Below are 15,904 nucleotides of genomic sequence, written 5' to 3'. Positions count from 1 at the left end.
TCTACGGGACAAGCGTCCTAAATCACATGATTGGCAGAACACACTTCAGCCAAACGTTTTTGAAGGAAAGGGGACGCTTCTTTTCTTGTGAATCCTCTGTCCTTTTTTTTTTCTTTAAAAAAAAAAAACAAAAAAAAAAAAAAAAGCTTTTCTGTTCAGTTCTGAATCGAGATGTGAATTGTTCTTCTTTTTGAATACTGGAATAGCTGAAGAGCACAGGCTAGCTGTCGGCCATCTTGCCATCTTTAAGCTGCATTTTGAGCGGGCAGAGGGGAAAGGCCGGTGCAGTCCCAGGGGAGGGGTTTCCTCTATCTAACCACACAGCCAGAGTCGTTCTGATTGGTCTGCGGTGGTGTTTTAATTCGCATCTGACCCTAGCACTTTTGAAGTGACCTGTGGAGTAGAGTTAATGATTGGTTTTATTATTATTGTTATTATTATTATTATTACTATTATTATTGTTTTTTTTTTTTGTTTTTTTTTTTGTTGTTTTTCAAACAGTGTTTATTTCATTACATTTGTTATTTTACACCAGTGAGCTCTGTCTATCCCAAATAGCCTAATTTTTCAGTGGTCACGCAGTGGTCATGAATGCAACCTTTTTTTTTTGTCCTTTTGCAAAAATGTTTGTATTCCATGTTTGTAAGTTTTTTCCATGTTTTGTCATGTCTGTTTTTACCAGATCTACTTACGTCGATTCTTATTCTGATGTGGAGAAGGCTGGTACTAGGCATCAGCACACTGATGAAATGAGTAGAACTGAGTGATTTCCTGGGGGGGAATTGAATACCCCCCATTTTCAGTTTAACTGTGACCTAATTTTTGCATTATGCAGCCCAACACTCATGTTCTAATCATCTAAATTCCTTTACTGATCTGGAGGAGACCAAATTGAAGATCGTGTTTGCTTTATTCTTTTCTTTCAATCCATTTACAGTTTTTTTTTTTTTTTCATCCCCCCGCCCCCGCTCCTCAAATCTGAATTTCCAGTGGAGTCTCTCTGAGGCACTGCTGTGAGATTCCTGGACTATACACATGCCAACATGGTACATCTCCTCCTCCTCTTGAGACCGATACTCTGATTGAGACCAATACTCTGATTGAGACCGATACTCCGATTGAGACCGATACTCTGATTGAGACCGATACTCTGATTGAGACCGATACTCTGATTGAGACCGATACTCTGATTGAGACCGATACTCTGATTGAGATCGATATTCTGATTGAGACCGATACTCTGAGATCGATACTCCGATTGAAACCGACTCTCCTACTGAGACCGATACTTCAATTGAGACAAAGCGAGTGCCTTCACTTGTGGAGCCAATCAGGGCTCGGTACGGATAGTTCCATGTTCATTCAGGAAATTTGATTCGTGAACTGGGAAAAAAAATGGCCGTGATGTTCTACAGGGGATTTTTCAATTCATTGAATTGCGGTTTATTTCCTGAACTCAAATGGACTTAACCCCTCCCCCCCCCCCACCACCACCACCACCACCACCATCTCCAGCCCCCACCAACCCCCAACCATGGCGCCTTTGCGCTTTATATTCCTAAATTTGTTTAACCTTAATAATTCCGCTTTGTAATGATGACCATCAGCGATATTTCGGGAGAACACTCCGTTCTTAAAGGGACTAAAGGGAGCCTCGGCAGGCTCCTGGTTTTAAAAAAATTTTTTTTTTTTTTGAGGAAAACCTGTTTAAGTGTGCGTAGGACTGAAAGGAGCAAATTGAGCCGAAGTTGTCTTAGCTTTTTCTTTTTCTTCGAGAAACACTGTGCCAGATCACTAAATGACAGAAGGAGTTCAAAGGCATTTCGCTGTGAGTACATCCATTTTGTTTTTTTTAATAAGCGTGTACTCTGGATTTGTTACATTTCACACCTGTATAGTGTATTACAAAAAGATGATGTACAAGTCAAAACCAGCACTGTTTCCCCAACAGACTTTTTTAAATAACGTGTTTGTATCTGATGTATTTTAAATGTTTTTTTTGTCTGTGTGTTTATAATGGAGGTTAATAATGAATAGATTTTTTTAATTTACTTTTTTTTTTTTTATGATGAACTGGTTCAGTCTTAGTTTTGTGTAAACGCGTGCCTACGAAATAAACCCTATAACGTGTCATTGTCGTCTTTGCGGTTTGCTTCTGTGAAAGGCCTCCCTGTAATACACTCCAAACATGTCTGGAACTCGGTTTTTAAACTTTTTTTTAAATGCTTAAAATTTCCACAGAACAACCTTTAGTATCTCCAGAACGGCTGTAAGAAAACAGATACACTTGTGGGGACAACTTTATGAGGAACAGTCCCTGATTAATCAGAACAAAGGTGTACGACGTAACGCATGCCGTGGCATTTAATCCAGTTCTTCTATCAGACATCTTGGCTTCTCCAGCCTTTTGTCTGGCTTTGGTTCCTCTGCGATTTTCTGATTGGCGGGCTCCAGACTGTCTGGTTTGATTGACGGGTGCCTGTCGGCGACTCTGTAGAACAGCTCTGCGGGTTCCGGGTCGCGGTCCAGGACGGGTTTGGGTTTGGGTTTGGGGTCGGGGTCGAGGCTGCTCTCTCGGACGAGCGGCCTCTCGGCTGGGGGGTCCTCCGCCTCGTCCGATTCGCTCTCGTCGCTGGTGTCAGAGATCACCTCGATTTTTGGTCGGAACACGTCCTGGGGAAAAAAAAACAAACCAATTCGAACAATTCGGGCTTACGGAATTGATTTGGGTGAAGAGCTTACGAAGACTTTTTTAGGCATTAGACTGCCGTTTAGGCAGTGACCGTCGCCTCGTTTGGGGTATTTACCTGAGAGGTGAAGAAGTCCATTCCGTGGGGGTCCTCGGGGTCGACCTCCTCCAAATCCGGAAGGTCCTGTGATGGAAAAAGAGCCTGTGATGGGGATCTGAGGCCAGCCAATGGAAACCTCTCTGGAAACTGCACCAGCATGGCGTGGTACAGCTTAAGCACGCAGCACTTCTGCAGTAACAGGGCCTTTAGGGAATGCGTGTGCATTGGCTGAGATCAGACATGAGTTCTACAGTGATGTACATATTCTGGAGTGAAGCTTGTAATTGTAATTCAGAGTCATTGTAATTGTACTGTAATTGTAGTTCAGAGTGTGCAGTGGTACTTTACTGAGGCGTGTGCTGCCGCAGAAGGAACTCACATTGATGCACAGCTGGCAGTATTCGTCCACTTGAATGGTCTCTATCTGGTCTGCGTTCTCCAGCTCTGTGACCAGGGAACCTTGAGTAGCCATCTGTGTCTGCTGCTCTGTGATTGGCTGGGCTTCCTCAGTGACCTTCATCTGTGTCTGCAGTTCACTGATTGGCTGGGCTTCCTCAGTGGCCTTCATCTGTGTCTGCTGCGCTGTGACTGGCTCCTCAGTGACATTTATCTGTGTCTGCATGTCTGTGATTGGCTGGTCTTCCTCAGTGGCCTTCATCTCTGTCTGCTGCTCTGTGATTGGCTCCTCGGTGACCTTTATCTGTGTCTGCAGCTCTGTGATTGGCATCTCCGTGACCTTTATCTGTGTCTGCAGGTCACTGATTGGCTGAGGTTCTGTAGTGGCCAATGACTGAGTGTGTTTCTCTGAGGAAGAAAATAAATGGTGAAGATGTCACTGCATTTTGTTGAACTAGTGCTACTTAACTGTAAGCCCAGGGGCCAGTTGTGGACTGCCACAGATACCTACATCCCCGATCAATGATTCTACAGGAATATTGTATCATCACTGCCTGTGTGTTTGTGTTCAAGTGACAGTGAGACGTGCAAGAGTTTGTATGCATTTTTCTGTGTATGTGTGTGTGTGTGTGTGTGTGTGTGTGTACGTGTACGTGTATCTGTACCTGTCTGCATGTGAGTTGTGTTTTGTATGTGTGTGTGTATGCATGTATGCTGTGTGTGTATGAGGTGAGTGTGTGTGTATGTGAGTTGAGTGTTCCAATATGTGTGTGTGTGTGTGTGTGTGTGTGTGTGTACTCTGTACCAGTCTCCTGCTCCTCCCTCAGTCTGCGTCTCTCCATGGCTTTCTCCCGGATGGCTCTCAGCCCGTCCAGGCTGTCCTGGATCTTCTGCCTCTCGCGCGTCTCCCACATCCCCCACTCCGTCCTCTCCGCCTCCAGCCCTCCGCTGGCCCAGGCCTCAGCACACGCCCTGCGCCACACGCACGTCAAGAGCTTCACCCCAACTGCCCCCCAAACACCGCTGCCACATACTGCCCCCCAAACACCGCTACCAAACACTGCCACCTACTGCCCCCCAAACACCGCTGCCAAACATCACCAAACACTGCCACCAGCTGCCCCACAAACACCACCAAACACTGCCACATACTGCCCCTCAAACACTTCCACCAACTGCCCCACAAACACCACCATTAAACATCACCAGACACTGCCTACTACTGCCACCAAGCACCATCACTAAACACTGCCTACTGCTGCCACCACAAGCCCCAAAACACCATCAGGAGGGTAGATCTTCGGGAACAGGCCTGGGCAGCCCCGGTGCAGACTCCGGCCTGTCCGTGACCCGTGCTATTGGGCTGTGGTGTGGGCCGCTGTGACAGACGCTCAGGTGAGCCCTCCTCCCCCTTCACCTGTCCTTGGGAAACACGGGTCTGTCGTCCAGGTAGGTCAGCAGCCTCAGGCGCACGATCAGCGTCTTCCTGTAGTTGGGGATGTTCCTGGTGACCTCGTTCCCCATCAGGTTCAGCACTCGCTGTGAGCAGAGAATCGGAACGTCCGCCATTTCAGGGACACGTGCAAGGAAGTGTTCACGCCAGGGAACTGAGGGGCCAATCAGACAGGGAGGGCTATGACACATTATGGCCTGTGATGTCATCTGTGTGGGGGTGCGGATACAGAAACAGGCCAACTGATGTCATCTGTGTGCGTGTGTGTGTGTGTGTGGGGGGGGGGGCGGTAGACAAACAGGCCTACCAGTTCGGGCATGGCCTCCAGGACGGTGAGCACGTCTGGGTCGCTCAGTTTGTTGTGGGACAGGTCCAGGACGCTGATTTTGGCACAGAGTGCCAGGTGGGCGATGTCCTGCGCAGTCTCCAGCTTGTTGTGAGCAACCTGCAGAGTGCTGAGCTCAGGTAGGCATGCTGGGAATGAGCCAGGAGAGAGACGGACAGCGTCACACAGGTCACACAAACTCACACAGGTTACACACAAACTCAGGTCACACACAAACTCACACAGGTCACACACAAACTCAGGTCACACACAAACTCACACAGGTCACACACAAACTCACAGGTTACACACAAACTCACACAGGTTACACACAAACTCACAGGTTACACACAAACTCACACAGGTTACACACAAACTCACACAGGTCACACAAACTCACACAGGTCACACAAACTTAGGAAACCCATCTCTGCACCAGTATCACTCTCAAGGTTTTAAAATAACAAGCTGCCTGAAAGAAAACCAATCGATACACAAAAAAGCCAGACATAGATATTACAAAACCAGAACCGACTCTTTTCCAACTGAGATTCATACACCCATACAGCAAAACATCACAGAGCGCCCTTTTCATTAAACTGTTTTTGGAAAATCCGAAATTTAGGGAGGGGATTTCTTTTCTGTCTCCTTTACAGCATCACATTTCCAAACACGCCGCGGGTGGGTCAGTCAAAGTGGCTAAAGCACGCGGGGAAAAATGTAAATTACCATTCCAAAGCCTGCGGATAATTGCTTTGATTACTTCAAGGCAGCTCTCTGTAATCTGAAAGGTCTCAAATTTGCTTGCCGAAAACGGGCCCAAACCCCGGTCGGCAGCAACAGCTACGGGGAGAAGGACATGCCTTCCTCATTACGAGCGGGACCCGGAGGAGGGTGTGGACGGACCAATAAGAAAACAAAAAAAAAAAGAAGCCCTTGAGTCCGCGTTGGCCGTGCACCTACATATGTTTTCAATGACCCTGATGTAGTTGTTGCAGAGGTTGAGGGTGCAGAGCTTGCTCAGGGTCTCCAGGTTCTCCAGCCGGCGGATCAGGTTCTGGTGCAGGAACAGGCAGCGCAGCTCCGTCTGGGCCTGCAGGTTCTGGATCCGCTGCAGCCCGTTGCACTCCAGCCACAGGCACTTCAGGCCCTTGTACTCCTCCAGGTTCTCTATGGCGGAGAACCCTGTGGGACGGGTGGGGTGCAGCACAGTGGGTAAGGAACTGGGCTTGTAACCAAAAGGTCGCAGGTTCGATTCCCGGGTAAGGACACTGCCGTTGTACCCTTGAGCAAGGTACGTAACCGGAATTGCTTCAGTATCCAGCTGTATAAATGGATACAATGTAAAACGCTATGTAAAAGTTGTGTAAGTCGCTCTGGATAAGAGCGTCTGCTAAATGCCTGTAATGTAATGTAATGGGTGGAACACACACACAGTTTAACACACTCGTGACGCACTTCAGGCCCTTGTACTCCTCCAGGTTCTCTATGGTGGAGAACCCTGTGGGACGAGTGGAACACACACACACACAGTTTAACACACTCGTGTCACTTCAGCTTGGCTCCTGTCAGGGCGGTTGGGTCAAGTCCGCACATTAAATTGTACATTATTATTATTATTCTTTGCCTTTCAAACGTCCTGTTTTTCACAACATGTTTTTTTTTTTTTGCCCAAGTGCCACATCAGAAGGTGATAAGATTTGATAACATTTGATAGGATGTGAATGTCATGCATGACAGCGCTCTAAATGCACTTTCAGTTGCATGACTGAGTAGATGACTCAGTTTGTGCGCAGGTAAAGCCCAGGTGTGCTCCTGTCTCCGGGTAAAAGTGTGGCTGTAACTGCATGTACTGCTGTTACATTTTTCCCTAATGTTTCACTCAACAGGCTGACAAACCCTTTGCCAGCGAGTTGCATTTCCAGTTCTTTACTGACAGCCCTCATATTTGGTTTCAATTGTGGCGCCAGAAATTCAACCGTGGCGATCCAGTACATTCACTCACAACTGTGGAACTCCTGTGATGGGGCAGTGGAGATGGACAGTACCTTTGTAATGCAGGTACAGCACATCATTCAGGTGTGGGGTGATGTACAGCTTGTTCTGCTTGCAGTGATTCCTCAAGAACTCCTTTGTGATTCTGTGCGAGGAATTAAAACACGATTCTGTATTTTAAAGCCTGAACTGCATGTGCTTTCACCAACAATGCAAGAGAGGCAGTGGGGAAACAATTCAGGGCTGAATGGGGTAGAAAAAAACAATCTTCATCCAAACAAGCATTTGACAGTACTCAGCACACGGAAGGGAAACATTTCTGTTAATCGGAGTGATAGATTTGTGTGTGGCCCACAGTCCCATCAGTGCGCAGTTGGTGTGATCAACTTTACCTTGGGCCAGAGTCCTTCTCTTTCTTGTCCAGTTGGGGTGGCTGGGTGTTACAGTTCACCTCGTCTGGGTTTTTGACTTCTTTCCCCTCCCCTGTGGTACCGTCCCCTCCCGTTTCACGCGTTTCCTCGTTAGCTGGCAGGACATCCTCGGCTGAGAAGGGCAAAAGAGTTGCCGGTTAAGATCTGAGAATAACTTCCTGGCGCCTAAGACATTAGGTTACAGTGGACAGACATGACGCAGATCCACTGAACAGCATCAGTCCAGTCTGATGCATCCGTACGCTCTCAAAAAAAGTTACAAACACGTGTAACTGGGGTGGTATCCTATAGGCACACATTCATATATCCCTTTTTTGTTCTTATTTGTTCCTTAAAGAACAAAAATGTACCTCCACTGTACCCTAAGAGTGTATTACTGCAGTAGTGTCAAACTATAATGTATAGCTATTGTAACAGTAACTTGGTGGCACATTGGTAAGCTTATCCTCAAGTATGTTTAAAACCATTTCGACTATCTAGCTCACTTTAACAAACTGAAGTAACTTAATTTAAGGTAACTTAAGGTAGCTCACACTTCCTTAAATATCGTCCCGGCCAAGATGAGGTCAGCTTTCGATGTTCCATTACGTTTCTCGCTGTTCTACTAAGTTTCAACACAGAACTTAAGCGGTTCTGTGAGTTTTTACCCAGTGTGTCCGGCGTCGGGACCTGGAGCGTCTCGGCATTGTCAGTTTGCTGCACGAAAACCTCCTCCAGTTCTCCTACTGTCAGCTCTTCCGAATCACACTCCTTTGGATGCATTCTTGGAATTACACTAATTTCACAAACACCCGAATTAGAGTCACAAAGATTGGCAAACCATGGAGATAATAATGTTAATTAAATTCAAGTAAACGATTTGTGTGAATAGCTGATTGCTAGTAGCTAAGTTAGCTGACGTTAACGATAACTTGGATCAAGTTAGTCTAGCTAGACTACATAACGTTAATCAACGTCCAACTAGCTGAACGTTACAGCAGTCAAACTAATTTATAACAATTATTTAGTTTTACCTTTCTGTAGAATACAACAAGCTATCTAGATTTGTATATAAGCCATATTTTAATTTAATATTTAAATACTACTCTTTCGCTAGGTAAGATTAAGCATAGACTATCAGCTTTTACCTTTCAAGTATCCTGTAACGCGTTTTCGCGTTACCATAGAAACAACGGAACATCATATGTTTGGTCAAAGCAGGCGTCTATCATTTTGTTTACGCTGGGTTTTATTTTAGCCCTTTATAATTGGCTATTGTTCTGTTATTTCAATAACGTCTACTTCTATTTGCTACAAACTCTGTCAATTATTAATACTTTCCCAAGCAATGATTTTTCTTATTTCTATTGGTCAACAAAATATAAATCTGCATTTGTGGGCGGGGTCATAATTTATACCAATTCTATTGGTTTATTTTAGCGTCTATCTCGGAAGGCTGCGTTGTCTGCATGTACGATTGGATACTTACGTAATCACATATGTCAGTAGGCGGGCTCGTGAAAGTGGACCAGAAAATGCTGCAATGTTGATAAATCGTTAGTGTTGAGGCAGTAGCTTCTAGCTAGCTGAAGTCATTTTGGTCTGAAATGTGCTGCTGGGGTCATTAAAACGCATGAAACTAGTAATAGAAATTGGGCAAGGCCGTTAACTTATCCTTTCTTACGCGAGAAAATCTGCATCTGTTGTGACAACGAATTAAGGAAGTGAGTAACGTTACGGTCATGCACATGTGTTGTTGAAATTTCATCTGAACGAGGACTTGTTTTGAGCTAACTACATATATGTATTCACACAGTCAGATATTGTAAATGTGGTGATATTGTAAACATTATGGTTTAACATACTGCTGGCGAATTGGCGACGACGTTGGCTTCGTAGCTAGCTAACTATCCATCTTGTTTTTTTCAGATAGTACTAGCAGCCATGGATGGATTATGGTCGCTAGATAGCGTTGGCTACCACCGAGCTAAATACACTCAGTACAATTAAGTTACCTAGCTTGGTAACGCTAGTTAGCTATCGGCAGGTAACGTCATAATAATTTGGTGTTGAAAGGTCAATCGACCAGGTGTTCATTTGGATCTCTCGATAGGTTTTATAGCTAGGCTATAGCTAAACGTTATGTATATCTAGCTAAGCTGTCGTGCCAAATTAATAAATATGACCAACTAGCTATATTAGCTGGACCGCTAACGTTAACATAGTCCCACAGAAAGCATGCTGTAGTTTGTTTATACTTTGTTTGGCCAAGTAACGTTAACGTTATTTAGTTAGCTTGCTAGGTAACTAGGGTTATATATAGATGTATATTGTAACTAATGGTATGCTATTTTTGAAATGACTCCATATCATTGTGTTATTATAACATTACAGCATCGATGTCAACATGTATTATTAGTTAGCTAGCTAGATCTATAAGCGTTAGTTACCTTACACAAAGTTGCATCGGCTAGCTAGACGTTAGTGCTAGCCAGTCTTAAATGATGCTCCTATGATGCTAACTTAACATGCTAAGTAAACTTAGCATTGGCGAGCTAACTGCAATATCAGTTTAGATAGTTGGCTTCCTACTGTTATAATAGATACATATAAACTAGATAACGTTCTAATTAGCTTTAGCGAGTGGACTTGCTAGGCTATACTAGTCGGGCATGATTGTAGAGAGTGTGCTTTCTTTGGAAGGTAAATGGAAGGTCCCGTGTGTTATTACATTTTTTGAACGCACAAAGAGGGAGAATACGGGCATGAAATGGCTGTTGTAAAGTTTAGCTACCGTGGGCTGCTTATTGAATTTAAGGGATTTCAGTGTTTGCGAGTTGTGGGGGTGGGTGCAATCAAGCCGGAGGCGGTTTGTTTGCCAGGGATAGCAGCCGGATGTCGAGTGAACCGTTCTTCATTTGCTATGTAAAGTGTATTTGTCTTGGAGCGCAAATTTTATAGTTTAAATAACTGACCAGGAGTAGAACTTCACAAGGAAGCAACCCCCCCCCCCCACCTCGTGGATTGTCCAGTTTGTCTAACGTTTTTTCTGAAGCATTTATAGCCTGCTGTTATGGCATATTTGTTAACGTCTTGTTTGTAGCGTGTTTGGTTTTGACCCTCAGTTTGTGTTAGAGGTATTGGGGTAACGACTTTACATGAAGATCCATAATCCAATGGCCAGCCGTTTGCATGCGAGTGAACAGTAAAACCTTTTGTCCTTTTCATTTTCACCCTCACCGAGCCTTCTGGTTTATGCATGGCCTACATTATAAGCAGTGTGTGGGATGGCATTTCTATGCAGTGTGCAGTTTGCTGGTTGAGACTACATGGATATAAAGTAAAAAAGGCTACATATTGCATTTAGTAAGGAACCAATGAAAACCTCTGCAATTTGGAATCGTTTGGCCTGTATTTTGTCCCCAGTACACTGTGTATCAAAAGAAATCCATACGGCAGGATCGGAGTTTGTTTCTTATCTCCCCTTGCCCCCCCCGACCCCCCGCCACCCCACCAGATTGTGATGTTATGTCTGGGCAGCAGTGCCCAGTGCATGCTGGGTAGAGGGTTTTTTCTCATGCCAGTGGGACGTGTTGCCTCATTGACTGAAGTTGCCACTATGCGTTCACTTTATCTATACAGCGACACATACTTTATAGAAGCCAGAGTGCATGGGATGTCCCATCTGGTCTGCACATTAGGTCTGTCTTCTCTCTCTCTCTCTCTCTCTCGGGAAGTGAGGCTCCGCGTTATGTAATGTGCTTGAGACCCCCGATTGGCGGTTCGTCGGAGGGGTGGTCTTTGTTTCGGGTTTTGGCCCCTGTAGTTGGGGAAATTTAAAATAAAAGCCTGCAGCTGGATTCTGGAGCCCAGCCAGGAGTTGCTCGGAGGATGGGAAGAGTTGTTTTGGGGTGGGGGGCTGGGGGGTTTGGTGGGTGGAGGCGGGCCAGGAGGGGAGTGGGAGGTGGGATTGTTTAGAATCTTTATGAGGCTAAGTTTATGATGCCGAGTTTACCCTGAGGCAGGGGCAGTGGGTAATGCTATGTAGCCGCTATAATCGTGCAAAACTCTGGCCCAGAGCATCGCGCTGTGGTACGAGGGCTCGGGGAACGGGTTCAGGTTCTTCGTGCAGCTGTGTGGGGCAGGCAGCGTGGTTCCCGCGGGGGGGTCTGGAGAGTCCTCTTTAAAAACCTGCCCGGTCCTGAGCTCAGGAGCAGCCCCAGGGCCCAGACTCGCCTTGCAGCGCTTTTATGTTACCGTTTCATTTTATTTCGTCTCTTCTGCGCCGGTTTTGTTTGGTCTAGTCCGGGGCATGTAATAACAGATCCGAGGGTGCTCTGAGGATACATGACCTTCCTGTGCAGTTAACGCGATACGGTTTTGGAAAAAATGTCTCTCTCTCTCTCTCCCTCCCTTCTTTTTTTATGCCTAAACGGCCCAGACTTGCTGGATATTTCATCAGCTGTTTGGCCCCTGTCCCTGACCAACTGGTTCACGTCCCTTCGCGAGAGCGTAATTCGATTAAGGAAATATGATCATATTTCTCCTCAGAAATTATTAGTCACAGCCTTCCCTCAAGCATTCAATTTCATGTTTACTTTTCCCACATGGTATTAATTACCGTCGGAATCAAAACCCGGCGTTTTTTTTGGGCCAGCGTATCTGGAAATATTTAAGATAATTTTTTCGTATGTAAATTTATTTGGGGGGGTGGGGCGTGGGGGTGGGGTGGGTTCTGTTCTCCGAATCTTTGGAACAGAGGATCAGAGGATGAAGTTCCAACAGAACAAACTGAAGCAAAACTGTGTGAACATTACTGAACTAATGAACGCCATTGTTCTGCACAGTGTACGTAGGCATGCTCTTCTTGGAGGCTGAGTGGCGTGGGGACTGATGCCTTGTGGGTAATTCACGCATGCATGTAGAAGACTATTCTGCACATCTGGGAAATTCTGCGGTGTTACAGCTCTAACCCTATAGCAGTGCAGGTCCATCTCCACCCGAGAAAATCATTATTTGTCCTGTTATGTCTTATGCAGATAATGATTGGCAGTCTCGTCTGTATCTGCAAAAAGGCCGTTTGACACGATGAGGTCATCGAGACAGAACTGCTCCTCTTCTTATCGTTGAGCTAAATTCTGTTGTCATACGAATTGCCTAATACTGTCACTGAATTTAGGATGGTTTATGAACGTTCAAAGTTTTTTTTATTTAGTTTCTCCTGAACTTCTTCAGTAAATTTTCAGAATCCGTTCAGAATAATGTATTTTTGTCTTTATGTCCCCCCCCCCCCCTTCCCCTCCAGGTGCCAGGGCTGTGCGGAAGAGGTGCGCCTCCCCCTCCCGACCCCCCCGACTGTGACCTCCCCTCTCTCCTGCGCATGGATATGGACCCCGCCGCGCCCCGTTTCCCTGCATGACAGGCCAGCGCCCCCCAATCCGTCCCCAAGATGGAGAGAAAACGGAGAAAGAAATGAACGACACCGGGCCCCGTGTGACCAAGGCTTCTGCAGAGAGGACTGCGCGCCCCCCGACCCCCAGCTTTTCCCTTTGAACCCCATGCTACCGCGTCCGCCGTTTTTCAGCTGCTGTTGTCATTTACCGCGGTGAGCAGCTCCCCCTGGTGGCCGGGAGGAGCTAAGGGCCTGCATTTCCGCCTCTTCCCCCGAAGGACCCAGAGTTGGCTCTGTGGGGGGGGCGGTCTCTCCAGCACCATGTTTCTGGTGAACGTCTGGACTTCCATGCTGGTGGTCCTGCTCTGCCGGGGCCTTCCGCTTGTGGATACAGTTCCTGGGGATGCAAACTCTTCCAGCTCCCCCACCCCCTCCACCCCAGCGGAGCCCCCCTGTGATAACTGCTCCCAGGTCACCCTCAAAGTGGAGTTTTCCACTAGCATCGTAAACCATGGTAAGTGAACTCTATTTTCCGTATTTGTAATGCGTATGTGATGCATTTGCCATTTAATTTTTAATAGAAATTTTTTTTTTGTTGATGCGAACATGCACAGATTTGGTAACAAAAGAGCAGAGTGACATTCCGGAATTTTCTTGTTGTCCTGCGGTTGGGGTGGGGGTGGGGTGGGGGGGCGACATTGTACATTTTCTGGTGGCCTCTGAAGTGACACCTATGTGGCAATGGAGAGTCAACAGTGCAGCAGACTGTGACCGTCAGCGTCAAAGGGAACCGTGACATTTCGGGGGGGGGGGGGGGGGGGGAGGGTGCTGCGCACTAATGGAAATGAAAAGGAAGAGGTTTATGCATTAGAATCGTCCTGCGGAGCGCGTGTTTGACGAGGAAGTGCCCTCCTGTTTGGTAGCCGCACACCTGCCTTTGAAATGGTGACGATGGCAGTTTCGGGCCGGGGGGAAGGGGGGTAGGGGGAGTGGGGAGTGGGGGGTGTTAAATTTCACACCAAATGCCCTGGAAAGAAAGTCTGGGTAATCGGAGCGATGATTCACGCGGAAACGGCCACAATGGAACGGTCCCCTCTGTGCGTAACCGGAGGGGTCATCTCTCCTGAAAACGGGTTTTTAGAATGAGCAGTGGCACCACTTTTTCTCTGAGGAGTCTTTCTGTCGTGGGCAGGCATGTTCAACTGGTCAAACGCCGGAAACCTGCATTCTCGCGTTTCTGTTCTGACCTGGTTGTGGGTTCAGTGTTTTGAACCACCTCTGCCAAATGTTAACGTCGGCGACGAGATAATTAATCGTACTCTGCGTTGTTTAAATATAGAAATACCTCACTGGAAGACCTTATCTCCATAACGGCTTGGATATGCATTTGTCTCATTTATCAGCTTCAATTGTGTAGGCCATGTTTTAGCCTAAGCTGTGTGTGTTTAGGAACACAGAGAGCATTATGTCCTTTTATCAGCCTAAGCTGTGTGTTTAGGAACACGGAGAGCATTATGTCCTTTTATCAGCCTAAGCTGCGTGTTTTAGGAACATGGAGAGCATTATGTCCTTTTATCAGCCTAAGCTGTGTGTTTAGGAACACGGAGAGCATTATGTCCTTTTATCAGCCTAAGCTGCGTGTTTTAGGAACATGGAGAGCATTATGTCCTTTTATCAGCCTAAGCTGTGCGTTTAGGAACATGGAGAGGATTGTGTCCTTTCTCAGCTTAAACTGTGTGTTTTAGGAAGATGGAGAGGGTTATGTCCTTTATCAGCCTAAGCTGTGTGTTTTAGGAAAATGGAGAGTGTTATGTCCTTTATCAGCCTAAGCTGTGTGTTTTAGGAAGATGGAGAGGGTTATGTCCTTTATCAGCCTAAGCTGTGTGTTTAGGAACATAGAGAGTAGGGTCTAGCGATATTTCAATATAATGATATTTTTTAATGTTAGTTTGCTACTGGCATAGCTACACTAAAAATGTTTGCCGTGTTAGTTTGTGGAACGTTAGTCTGAACCAGGCATTAGCTAGCTCTAGCTAACGTGATCTATCAGACAGGTGACATTAGCTTACCTAGTAGCTAGCCTAGGTAACTGACCTCACCTACCGCACAGATAACGTCAGCAAACGTTTTCAATAATAAAGTGACTTGTTACTCAACAATGTAGTGTTTTACCTCCAGTATACATACAGTCATGGGCCATGGTTCATCACAAATATATAGAATACATTAAATTATTTAATGTGGGGTCCACGTGGCTGATGGCCTCTTTTGCGCTGCACCCTCCCTGAGTCAGGCAGCGGTACATACCCCCCCCCCCCCCCCCCCCCCCACCAGAGGAATCCGTTGTTCCAGTTTAAGGAAGTAAAAAAAGGTGCTTGTGTGCCCTCAGGTCCAACCGGTCAGATGTGACTCATGTATCGTGTTCCAGGTGGCCTTTGTGTGATTGAGACAGTGCTGTGGTTTCATTTCATTTAGGGCTGGGAGATGTCCCGCAGCAGCGGTAGTCTTCAACTGCAATAGCCGTCATGGCCAACATGGCGTACTGCCTCGTCTGTACTCTTTACCCCCCCACCCTCCCACCCCCCCCCCCCCTCTTTAATTATACCTGATGCGATAGCACGCACCCAGACTTCAGAGGCTGGGTGAAATGCATGTGAGCAACAGTGTCGCCACCGTTATCTGTTGGGTGCTGATAATGCAGCCAATCAGCAGTGAGGCCTTGCAGCTTCCATGCGATTGACGAAAACACATCGCATGATAACATGGGAGACGTACAACCTTGGCGCTGATTGGCTGTCTTATCAACACCCTATAGATATCAGCGATGATGTTTCGCCCCCCCCGCCCCCCCCCCCAGCAACATGTCATGCGGCTGTCTGAAGTTCGGATGCTCACTGTCGCGTCCGGTATAATTAAACCAAAAAAACAGGAAAAGTGGATCGTTATTGCGTTCAATAATCATCGTGTCAGTATATCGCCCCACACTAATTACATTGTGGTTTTCGACACGTGCAATGCGAAAACAAAAAAAACAAAAAAAAACTGCAGGTATCATCATTGAGTTGGTGTCTAGACTTATTTCACTCCAGGGTGATATTGCCCCCCCCCCCTCCCTGTCCACAGAGTACTCCATCCTTTTGGCAC

The 15,904-nt window shown here is 46.4% G+C and overlaps 2 protein-coding genes across 4 annotated transcripts in view; one reads left to right on the top strand and one right to left on the bottom strand.

Moving 5' to 3' along the window:
- Positions 1 to 2,006: 2,006 nt before the first annotated feature.
- On the bottom strand, positions 2,007 to 8,611 carry dnaaf1 (dynein axonemal assembly factor 1). Of its 3 annotated transcripts, none has more exons than XM_035416645.1 (11): positions 8,517 to 8,611; positions 7,923 to 8,164; positions 7,351 to 7,501; positions 7,012 to 7,103; positions 5,927 to 6,148; positions 4,946 to 5,112; positions 4,603 to 4,724; positions 3,991 to 4,157; positions 3,169 to 3,593; positions 2,808 to 2,873; positions 2,007 to 2,673 (listed from the first exon to the last, which is right to left on the bottom strand). In XM_035416645.1, the coding sequence occupies exons 1-11, from the start codon at positions 8,570 to 8,572 to the stop codon at positions 2,365 to 2,367; spliced, it is 2,019 nt and encodes a 672-aa protein (XP_035272536.1). In that variant the 5' UTR covers positions 8,573 to 8,611; the 3' UTR covers positions 2,007 to 2,364. The 3 variants fall into 3 exon arrangements, with proteins under 3 accessions (XP_035272536.1, XP_035272538.1, XP_035272537.1); XM_035416647.1 differs by having other exon boundaries at positions 8,037 to 8,164; XM_035416646.1 differs by having other exon boundaries at positions 8,403 to 8,521.
- Positions 8,612 to 8,882: 271 nt separating this feature from the next.
- The window catches only part of mbtps1 (membrane-bound transcription factor peptidase, site 1), a 35,203-nt gene continuing 28,181 nt past the window's right edge, over positions 8,883 to 15,904 (top strand). Inside the window, exons 1-2 of the mRNA XM_035419976.1 lie at positions 8,883 to 9,092; positions 12,674 to 13,274. Coding sequence (XP_035275867.1) covers positions 13,082 to 13,274 — 193 coding nt within the window. The 5' untranslated portion in view covers positions 8,883 to 9,092; positions 12,674 to 13,081. The remainder of the gene's footprint in view (positions 9,093 to 12,673; positions 13,275 to 15,904) is intronic.

Source organism: Anguilla anguilla, chromosome 5 (genome assembly GCF_013347855.1).
Source record: "Anguilla anguilla isolate fAngAng1 chromosome 5, fAngAng1.pri, whole genome shotgun sequence".
Taxonomy (NCBI): Eukaryota; Metazoa; Chordata; class Actinopteri; order Anguilliformes; family Anguillidae; genus Anguilla; species Anguilla anguilla.
Note: the sequence above shows the minus strand (reverse complement) of the source record. Positions and strands in the feature narration are given on the sequence as shown.

Excerpts from the sequence above, each read along its gene's own strand:
- dnaaf1 (XM_035416645.1), bottom strand. The coding sequence starts at position 8,572 with ATGATGTTCCGTTGTTTCTATGGTAACGCGAAAACGCGTTACAGGATA. Across the intron at positions 4,725-4,945 it reads TGGAGGCCATGCCCGAACTG|CGAGTGCTGAACCTGATGGG; the intron begins GTAGGCCTGTTT and ends CTCTGCTCACAG. Across the intron at positions 3,594-3,990 it reads GAGGGAGGAGCAGGAGACTG|AGAAACACACTCAGTCATTG; the intron begins GTACAGAGTACA and ends TTTCTTCCTCAG.